This window comes from Micropterus dolomieu, linkage group LG23, assembly GCF_021292245.1.
Source record: "Micropterus dolomieu isolate WLL.071019.BEF.003 ecotype Adirondacks linkage group LG23, ASM2129224v1, whole genome shotgun sequence".
NCBI lineage: Eukaryota > Metazoa > Chordata > Actinopteri > Centrarchiformes > Centrarchidae > Micropterus > Micropterus dolomieu.
Genome location: NC_060172.1, coordinates 3,914,747 through 3,925,850, shown reverse-complemented (window position 1 = coordinate 3,925,850; position 11,104 = coordinate 3,914,747). Strand labels below are relative to the sequence as shown.

At 47.6% G+C, this 11,104-nt stretch overlaps 1 protein-coding gene across 1 annotated transcript in view; it reads left to right on the top strand.

Moving 5' to 3' along the window:
* Positions 1 to 11,104, top strand: part of chm (CHM Rab escort protein) — a 29,909-nt gene that overhangs the window by 13,392 nt on the left and 5,413 nt on the right. The window contains exons 11-14 of the mRNA XM_046040474.1: positions 571 to 648; positions 7,833 to 7,940; positions 8,110 to 8,173; positions 9,583 to 9,679. Of these exons, the coding sequence (XP_045896430.1) occupies positions 571 to 648; positions 7,833 to 7,940; positions 8,110 to 8,173; positions 9,583 to 9,679 (347 nt within the window). The remainder of the gene's footprint in view (positions 1 to 570; positions 649 to 7,832; positions 7,941 to 8,109; positions 8,174 to 9,582; positions 9,680 to 11,104) is intronic.

The following is an 11,104-nucleotide window of genomic DNA, read 5'->3' as shown; positions in this document are numbered from 1 at the left end:
TGTTCCTGTGATGTAGAGACAGAGCTCAGTTAAAACTTTATGGATACAGATTAATAACTCACCGCTCTGAAACTCTCGCTCCAGTCCGTGTTGCCGAGCCGGTCGGCAACACGGACGGCTGAACCCGAGCCGTTTACCGGCTTCTCGCCGACCCGCCCTTCTCTGCTTCTGATTGGCTAGTAGTCCTTAACTAGGAACTGAGCATGTGCAACTCCCAACAAAGATCATTTAGAGACAAGATGTATCACTCCATAGCTAAAACGAAGCCTTCAACACAGGCTGAAAAGAGGAGCTGCAGCAATGTGCAGTAGGACAAATATATAACCATGGAAACCTGCTCTGGTACAAACTCTAAATAAGATTCTGAACCTGAACATGAGCAGAACACCACCTCTTTAACCCCACTCAGTATCTTTTTAATAGAACTTTCATTCTGAAAATCTGCACTCACATAACAGCTGATTTAACATTCACACCCATGGCCAAAAGTATGACACACCTGTTGCTTATTGGATGGTACTCTGACTTGCCTGTTGCTGATTGGCTGATTCCTGTTGCTGTGTGTTTCAGGATGTGTGCTGTGTTCGGAGGAATCTACTGTCTGAGACACTCGATCAACTGTCTGCTGGTCGACAAGGACACCAACAGGTACAAATACTACTATAGTACTGATGAGGGGTGGTGATGGAGCAGTGGATAAGACACATGCCTTTGGTGTGCGAGACCCAGGTTCGATTCCCACTGCAACACCTCCACCAATGTGTCCCTGAGCCCCTTAACTTAGCCCCTCGCTGCTCTTTAAAAAATGTGTTTTTCATCAGAGCGAGGACTAAAGCTAAATGAGTCAAATGTAATGTGAGTGTACTGCTGTTCAGAGTACTGATACTGCTGTTCGTAGTACTAATGCTGCTGTTCAGAGTACTGATGCTGCTGTTCAGAGTACTGATGCTGCTGTTCAGAGTACTGATGCTGCTGTTCAGAGTACTGATACTGCTGTTCGTAGTACTGATGCTGCTGTTCAGAGTACTGATACTGCTGTTCGTAGTACTAATGCTGCTGTTCAGAGTACTGATGCTGCTGTTCAGAGTACTGATACTGCTGTTCGTAGTACTAATGCTGCTGTTCAGAGTACTGATACTGCTGTTCAGAGTACTGATACTGCTGTTCGTAGTACTAATGCTGCTGTTCGTAGTACTAATGCTGCTGTTCAGAGTACTGATGCTGCTGTTCGTAGTACTGATACTGCTGTTCGTAGTACTAATGCTGCTGTTCAGAGTACTGATACTGCTGTTCGTAGTACTAATGCTGCTGTTCAGAGTACTGATGCTGCTGTTCAGAGTACTGATACTGCTGTTCGTAGTACTAATGCTGCTGTTCAGAGTACTGATGCTGCTGTTCAGAGTACTGATGCTGCTGTTCAGAGTACTGATACTGCTGTTCGTAGTACTAATGCTGCTGTTCAGAGTACTTATGCTGCTGTTCAGAGTACTGATACTGCTGTTCGTAGTACTAATGCTGCTGTTCAGAGTACTGATGCTGCTGTTCAGAGTACTGATGCTGCTGTTCAGAGTACTGATGCTGCTGTTCGTAGTACTGATGCTGCTGTTCAGAGTACTGATGCTGCTGTTCAGAGTACTGATGCTGCTGTTCAGAGTACTGATACTGCTGTTCGTAGTACTAATGCTGCTGTTCGTAGTACTGATGCTGCTGTTCAGAGTACTGATGCTGCTGTTCGTAGTACTGATGCTGCTGTTCGTAGTACTGATGCTGCTGTTCGTAGTACTGATGCTGCTGTTCAGAGTACTGATGCTGCTGTTCAGAGTACTGATGCTGCTGTTCGTAGTACTGATGCTGCTGTTCAGAGTACTGATGCTGCTGTTCAGAGTACTGATGCTGCTGTTCAGAGTACTGATGCTGCTGTTCGTAGTACTGATGCTGCTGTTCAGAGTACTGATGCTGCTGTTCGTAGTACTAATGCTGCTGTTCGTAGTACTGATGCTGCTGTTCGTAGTACTGATGCTGCTGTTCAGAGTACTGATGCTGCTGTTCAGAGTACTGATGCTGCTGTTCGTAGTACTAATGCTGCTGTTCAGAGTACTGATGCTGCTGTTCAGAGTACTGATGCTGCTGTTCAGAGTACTGATGCTGCTGTTCAGAGTACTGATACTGCTGTTCAGAGTACTGATGCTGCTGTTCAGAGTACTGATGCTGCTGTTCAGAGTACTGATGCTGCTGTTCAGAGTACTGATGCTGCTGTTCAGAGTACTGATGCTGCTGTTCAGAGTACTAATGCTGCTGTTCAGAGTACTGATGCTGCTGTTCAGAGTACTGATGCTGCTGTTCAGAGTACTAATACTGCTGTTCAGAGTACTGGTGTTACTACAGTAACCTGTCTGCCTGGTCATCTTAAACACAGGACACCTTTGGGCAGGTAAGAGACTGCAGCAGTAAACTTTGTGGACGAGCTAGACACACTGCTGTCTTCAATCCTAGATCATGACCGTCCGTTACTCGTCCTCGTTGACATGAACATTGACATATAGACTCCCCCACCTGCAAGCTGTCATCAGAATTCACCATTTTACTGGATAACTTCACTCTCATCCCACTTTTCACATTCCCCGCCCATGACAAAGGTCCCATCCTCGACCTGGTCTGCTCCACTAACCTACCAGTGCTCGATCTCCATCCATGCCTCTTTCCCCTCTCTGATCACAAACTGATACGGTTCACCATTCCTTCTCCAACCGCACGCCCCCGCCTCCTTAGAGAAATCACCTTTCCGCAACCTTAAATCCATTGATCCCCACCATCTCTCTGACCTGCTCTCCACCACTCTCCACCTGGACTCAAACCTCACCTCACCTTATGTTCTCACAAACCACCTCAACTCCGCTTTGTCTTCCTCCCTTAAAACTCTGGCCCCCCTCAAAACAAAAACCGTCACCTTTAACACCTCGTCACCTTGGTACACACCTGCACTCCGGAAAATGAAACAAACAGGCCGCCAACTTGAACGACAACGACAAAAAAATCCTCTCTCACAGTCCACCATGAAGCCTATAAACTCCACCTTATTGCCTACAAAGATACCCTCATTGCTGCCAAACCTGCCTACCTCTCCTCCATCTTCTCCAGCCCCTGTCATAACCCTAGAAACCTCTTCTCCACAATGAACAACCTCATCAAGCCTCAGACCATCACCCTCCCTACCTCTTCTCCGGATCTCTGCAACTCATTCCTTCACTTTTTCGCTGATAAAATCAACACCATTTCTCAGTCTCTATCCACTGCATCAGACCTCCCAGTATCTACTCCAGCACCTACCACGGACCCTCTTCCCCCTATCCTGCCTGACCTCCCTCCTCCTCCTCCACACTGCCTCCTCTCCCAGTTTGATCTGGTCACTACCCCTGAAATCTCTAAACTCATCAGCTCTTCCAAACCCACTACCTGCTCACTTGACTCCCTCCCTACTCCTCTCATAAAGTCATGCCTCCCCGTCTTTTCCCCCTACCTCACTAACCTCTTCAACTCCTCACTGTCCCTTGGAACTGTCCCCTCTGCTTTCAGAACTGCCGCTGTCAACCCCAGTCCTTAAAAAACCTGGTCTGGATCCCGCTTCCCTTAATAACTACCGCCCAATATCCAACCTCCCCTTTCTGTCTAAAACCCTCTAACGTATAGTCGCCTCACAATTACAAACTCATCTCCATGCCAATAACCAATTTGAACACTTCCAATCTGGTTTTCGCCCCCTCCACAGCACAGAAAATGCTCTCCTCAAAGTCTTCAATGACCTCCTCACTTCTGCTGACACTGGTTCCCTCAACATCCTTATTCTTCTTGACCTGAGTGCAGCCTTCGATACTGTGAGCCATAACATCCTGCTCACCAGACTCCAAGACCTTGGTATCGAAGGTACTGCACTCACCTGGCTCCGTTCCTACCTTTCCAACAAATCCCACTTCATCTCTCTTCATAACCACACCTCTGCTACAGTCACAGTCCCCCAAGGCGTTCCCCAAGGCTCCGTACTCGGCCCCCTTCTCTTCATCATCTACATCCTCCCCCTTGGTCAGATACTCCACCACTTCAACCTGAACTTCCACTGTTATGCCCGATGACACCCAGATCTACCTCAGCACCAAATCCCCCCACAATCCCTCCCTCTCCCACATCAACTCCTGTCTGTTAGCGATTAAAACCTGGATGCAAAACAACTTCCTCAAACTAAACAGCAATAAAACAGAATTCCTCCTCATAGGCTCCAAATCCACTCTCAGCAAAGCCAATAACCCCACTTTCACCATCGACGGCACCATTGTCTCCCCATCTCCCCAGGCCTTCAACCTCGGTGTGATCTTTGATTCAACCCTCTCCCTTGAGCCCCACATCCGTCATGTCATTAAAACCTCCTTATTTCACCTTTGAAATATTGCCAAAATCAGACCCTCACTCACACCCTCTGCTGCTGAAAGACTCATTCATGCCTTCATCTCCTCACGGCTGGACTATTGCAACTCACTACTCCTTGGTATCAACTCAATCTACATAAAAAGACTCCAACTGGTCCAGAACTCTGCCCCACGACTCATCACCTGCTCCAAATCCTGGCACCACATCACTCCAGTCCTAAAACAACTACACTGGCTTCCCATTTCTCACCAGATCACATCCAAAATCCTGGTCCTTACCTACAAAGCCATTCACCACCAGGCCACTTCATACCTCACTGTCCTCCTCTCCCCCTACCAACCCTCACGGTCCCTCAGATTCACCTCAGCCGGTCTCCTCTACGTCCCCAAGTCCAAGCTCAGCAGTCTTGGGGAAAGAGCCTTTTCCAGGGCAGCTCCCAGGCTCTGGAACTCCCTCCCCCATGAGATCCACACCTCTGAGTCCCTCACCATTTTCCAGTCCCGCCTTAAGACCCATCTCTTCTCCTCTGCCTATCCCTAGCTGTTTAATTTTTCGTTTGTTTTTGTCATGTTTCTTTATCTGCTCTGTAAAGCGACTGAGTTCGTGAAAAGCGCTATACAAATTCAATTTATTATTATTATTATTATTAAACCCAGCAGACAGGTGTGACCTTCCTGAGCCCTGATTGGACGATAATTTATGACCAGTAAAATATTCAATTTATGGAGAGGAAATTAACATCATAATTTAACCTCCTCCTCCTCTGATAGATGACTCTCTCTCTCTCTCTGTCAGTCAGTGTCTCTCTGTCATTATTTGCTGCCTTGTCTGTTTCCTGATTAAATGACTGATTGATTGCACACAGGCACGCACACACGCGCGCACACACACACACACACACACACTCAGGTGTTGCCATCACTTCTGAGGACATCGCATAGACTTGCATGTATTTCCTGGAGTCTCCACTCTGACACTTAGTGACCTGAGTAACACCAGGTCCTGCCGCTCAGCAGCCATCTTGGTAAGGCCTCCTGTTGGTTATCTGGGACCAGCAGAATCAGGTCTGTCTCTAAATGAATGGGCAGAGACATAGAACTGCTCTTTCACTGGTCAACAGGACACGAAACCTGCATGAATCAGCAGGAAAACCTGAAACGGTTTGATGACTTTGCCCTAAAATAAGGTTTAAAAAGTGTTCTTCCCCGCAGGTTATACTTCTGCTACACGTGTGTGATAGACCCAGGGTCCAAAGTTAGCACCAGCTGGCAGATTTACCTCATCACTAGCCAACAAACAGTGGTAATCTACTGAGTGGCTGACGGACTTTGAGCATTCACTAGCCACTGTTAGCGGCTCCCGTTAGCAGCTCCCATTAGCGGCTCCCTTTGACTGCTTCCGTTAGCCGCTCCCGTTAGCTGCTCCTGTATTTGGAAATGCTAACGATGCTAAAGCAGCAGTGAGACACACGAGGACCGCTCGCTGTGTGTGTGTGTGTGTGAGATGTTTATGTGTGTGTGTGACCTTCTAGTGCTGCTGGTGCACAGTGTGTGTCAGAGGTTATGGATGAGCTTTAGTGCGCATCATTATTCCCAATAATAGGTTTCAGCAGCGCTTCAGTGTGTGTGTGTGTGTGTGTGTGTGTGTGTGTGTGTGTGTGTGTCAGACACCCTTGGAGGCTGTGGTTTCTAGATCAATCACTTTCACATTGAAATAAAGATTTAATAGTGATCCTCAGATCGGAAAAGGAACTCAGTTTGACTGACTGCAGGAAGCCGATGAGATCTAAAGTCAGCTGCAGCTCAGTAGAAACACGTTAATCAGCAACACTTGTGATAAATGGTTCAAGTTTCTCTAAAGTAAATGTTGTTTCCTCAGTCTTTTTTCTCAGTGAACTGAATGTCTCGAACTGAAACGGAGATGAACATTATGTATGTGTGTGTGTGTGTGTGTGTGTGTGTGTGTGTGTGTGTGTGTGTATATATATATATATATATATATATATCGGATATTAATCAGAAGAATAATGGGATCAGTAGGTAAAATAATTATTGTAGCAGTGTAGGTGAAGCAATTTTTTTTGCACCTCCCTTCTGTAGAATTAACGTTACCAAGCACTTCGTTTGTTTGCTTTACTAACCTCAGCTCCTCCGTGGTCACCACCGTCCAGTCACATGCAGCCGCAGGATAAAGTATGTGAACCTTTGGAACCACCTGGATTTCTGCTTAAATTGGTCATATAAAGTGATCTGAGTCCCAGCAACAGACAAACACAGTCTTAATACCACAAACAATTATATGTTTCCATGTTTTTATTGAACACACTGTGGAAATGGTCACAGTGCAGGCTGGAAACAGGATGTGAACCCTTGCATGGAATAACTGTAATAACCTCAACCAAACGTTTCCTGTAGCTGCAGATCCGACCTGAACAACGGTCATTAGGAAGTTTGGACCGTCCCTCTTTACAAATCTGTTTCAGTTCAGCAGTATTCTTGGGAGGTCTGGTGTGAACCGCTCTCTTGCCACAGCATCTCAGTCGGGTTGAGGTCAGGACTCTGACTGGGCCACTCCAGAACGCGGACTTTGTTCTGCTGAAGCCGTTCTGTTGTTGATTTACTTCTTGTCCTGTTGCATCACCCATCTTATGTTGAGCTTCAGTTGGTGGGCTGAGGGCCTCAAATTCTCCTGCAAAATTTCTTATAAACTTTGGAATTCATGTTTCCATTGATGACAGCAACCCTTCCAGGCCCTGACCATGATGCCCCCTCCACCATACCTCACAGGTGGGATGAAGTTTTGATGTTGGTGTGCTGTGCTTCTTGTTTAGTGTTTGTTTTTTTATAGGGCAGCTCTAACCAACACCAATAATCTCATCTCACTGATTGGCTGACTCCTGACTCCATTTAGCTTTTAGAGAAGTCATTAGCCGAGGGGTTCCCATCCTGTTTCCACCCTGCACTGTGACTGTTAACGCGGTGTGTTCAGTAAAAACAAATAATGTGTGTGTGGTATTAGTCTAAGCAGACTGTGTTTGTCTGTTGTTGTGACTAGTGTTGTCACAATACTGGAATTTCTAACTTCAATAAAATACCTTGAAAAATACTACGACACGGTCGCTGGGTTTGATGCTTGAATTTGTGAGCGGGTTGTATTGAAGCTGAAAGGAGGTGTGAAGTTTCTGTGAGGTGCTGATTGACACCCTGCTGATCCCCAAACACATCATGCAGTCCCACATACAATAAACATGTGGCCCTCAAGGCCCCTGAAAGCCTGTGGCCCGGGGCCACCAGGTGGTAATCCAGCCTTGAGCTGGACAAACAAGAACGCCCTTGTTGTCGGTTAAAGTTCCGTCTGGATCTGCGTACCTGTTGATCTTCTCTTCATCAGTGACATCATTCCCCTTCTTTCAGGTGTAAGGCGGTGATAGACAGTCGAGGACAGCGAATCAGCTGCAGCCATTTTGTGGTGGAGGACAGCTACGTGGGGGCGGAGCGGAAGAGGATGGCCACACCTGCCAGGTCAGGACCAACCAATCACCAACCAGGAAACTGTTTAACTTAGCAGCTACACAGGAAGCACCGACCATCATTAGCCATTTACCAACCTGAGCTCTCGATACAGAGGAGGGTCTGATGCTAACCTGTCTGTCTGTCTGTCTGTCTGTCTGTCTACATGTCTGTCTCTCAGGTTCCTCTCCAGAGCGGTTCTGATAACAGACAGCTCCGTTCTGCCCAGTAACTCAGACCAACAGGTAAATCATCATAATTAAACTTTTGTTCGCTCTTTATTTGAAACCTTCCAGGTGAGCAGCAGCAGCTCTGTGTGGTTTTAAGATCCACCTCGCTGGTGAAGCTCAGGTGAAGCTCAGGCGAGACTCAGGTGAGACTCAGGCGAAGCTCAGGCGAGACTCAGGTGAAGTTCAGGTGAAGCCCAAGCGAGACTCAGGTGAGACTCAGGTGAAGCTCAGGTGAAGCTCAGGTGAAGTTCAGGTGAGACTCAGGCGAAGCTCAGGCGAGACTCAGGTGAAGTTCAGGTGAAGCTCAAGCGAGACTCAGGTGAGACTCAGGTGAAGCTCAGGTGAGACTCAGGTGAAGTTCAGGTGAAGCTCAAGCAAGACTCAGGTGAGACTCAGGTGAAGCTCAGGTGAAGCTCAGGTGAGACTCAGGTGAAGTTCAGGTGAAGCTCAAGCGAGACTCAGGTGAAGCTCGGGTGAAGCTCAGGCGAGACTCAGGTGAGACTCAGGCGAGACTCAGGTGAGACTCAGGCGAGACTCAGGTGAGACTCAGGTGAAGCTCAGGTGGAGACTCAGGTAAAGCTCAGGTGGAGACTCAGATAAAGCTCAGGTGGAGACTCAGGTAAAGCTCAGGTGGAGACTCAGGTGAGACTCAGGTGAAGATCAGGTGAGACTCAGGTGAAGATCAGGCGAGACTCAGGTGAATTTTAGGTGAAGCTCAAGCGAGACTCAGGTGAAGCTCAGGTGAAGCTCAGGTGAAGTTCAGGTGAGACTCAGGTGAAGTTCAGGTGAGACTCAGGTAAAGCTCAGGCAAGACTCAGGTGAAGCTCAGCTGAAGCTCAGGTGAAGCTCAGCTCAGGTGAGACTCAGGTGAAGTTCAGGTGAAGCTCAGGTGAAGCTCAGGTGAAGCTCAGGTGAAGCTCAGGTGAGGCTCAGGTGAAGCTCAGGTGAAGCTCAGGTGAAGTTCAGGTGAAGTTCAGGTGAGATTCAGGTGAAGCTCAGGTGTGAACTCCTCTTCTTTGGTCCCACAGTGACTTAAAACTTTGGTTTGCTGTTCTTTGGAGAGTTAGCTCACAATGCTAGTAGTGCTAATGAGCTGGTCAGAGGTCTGATCAGGAAGTTGAAGCTTCAGGCCAGAGGTCAGCGTGTCCTTCAGCCCCAGGGAATTATGGGAAGGAAACAGATCAGAGGAGACATGAAGTCAAAAAAGAGTCTTCATCTTCATCACACACAGTAACACACAGCTCACTAATGAGGTCGGAGTTAAATATTGAAGTATTGAATTAAGTGTGGTCGGAGAATTATGATGCTTCATAGATCTTCTGCTGTGTGTGTGTGTAGGCCTGCAGTGCTCAGTAATAAGATGGAGTTAATCTCTGAGGAGGTTTTTCCTTCATTAAAGACGTTCTACCTGTGTGTCTCGTCAGGTCTCCATGGTAACGGTTCCTCCAATAGCAGCAGGGAGCCCGGCGGTGAAGATGGTGGAGCTGTGTCCGTCCACGATGACCTGCATGCCTGGAACATGTGAGACGGTTTATATACGACGTCTCGGCGTCTCTCTCTGTCCTCCAGTGAATAACAACAACAACATTAATCATCACCATCTAATAAGCTCACAACTGAAATGATAATTGTAGAGCCTTTATAGGGCAACGCACTGCAGGTGAACAGCGTTACAGGGTTAACTAACAGATACCAACTTTGTTGATTACTCACGTTAAGACAATATTATTTTGTTGAATTATGCAAATGAGGCAGTATTTAATGAAATATGTGCTAATTTGCATATATTTCAAGAAGTGAAATGTGAACTCTGGATGAAGTCGGGTTCAAAATGATTGTTTTATTTTGTCGACACATCAGACGGAGCCTGGATTTCTCTTTATTATTTCATAAACCAGACGACGCAGTCACGGACCTGTTCTGGTAATAAAGTGCTCCATAATCCCGGCTGTGAAGGATTTCTGAACAAACCTTCAGGGTACAGTCAGGAAGGAACAGCCTATTATCAACAACATTATGTCTCAAACAACAGTCTGACCTGCAGACGGCTAAACCAGGAAGTGTCCGAGCACATCACATGTCGCGTCTGAACCAATCGCCACCTTTCAGGAGAAACCTCCAGACAACCTGCAGGAAGACAAACTGGATGTTTTCCCTCTGTGGTCCGAGAGAAGACGTGGGTGCCGACACCTCTCAGCTGACCCGATCCTGATGAAACCATGGTTGTGTCTCCTCTCAGATCGTCTCTGGACCAACTTCAGCTCTCAGCCTCTCGGTTCTATTGTCTGTCATCTTTGTACTGAACATCTAAAGCCTCGCCGCTCCTCGCCGTCTTCATGTTCCTGGGTCTTTTTCTTAGAACACTGAAAATGCTACGCTGTTATTCAAGGGTGCTTCAGGAGGGTTTTGAGCTCCTTGCGTAGGGTTTTGAGCTTCTTGAGGAGGGTTTTGGGCTCCTTGAGGAGGGTTTGAGCTTCTTGAGGAGGGTTTTGGGCTCCTTGAGGAGGGTTTGAGCTTCTTGAGGAGGGTTTTGGGCTCCTTGAGGAGGGTTTGAGCTTCTTGAGGAGGGTTTTGGGCTTCTTGAGGAGGGTTTGAGCTTCTTGAGGAGGGTTTGAGCTTCTTGAGGAGGTATTGATCTCTTTGAGGTGGCTTTTGAGCTCTTTGAGGAGGGATTTGGGCTCCTTGAGGAGGGTTTGAGCTCCTTGAGGAGGGTTTTGAGCTCCTTGAGGAGGGTTTTGGGCTCCTTGAGGAGGTATTGAGCTCCTTGAGGAGGGTGATGGGCTCCTTGAGGAGGGTTATGGGCTCCTTGAGGAGGGTTTGAGCTCCTTGAGGAGGGTGATGGGCTCCTTGAGGAGGGTTTTGGGCTCCTTGAGGAGGGTTTGAGCTCCTTGAGGAGGGTGATGGGCTCCTTGAGGAGGGTGATGGGCTCCTTGGGGAGGGTGATGG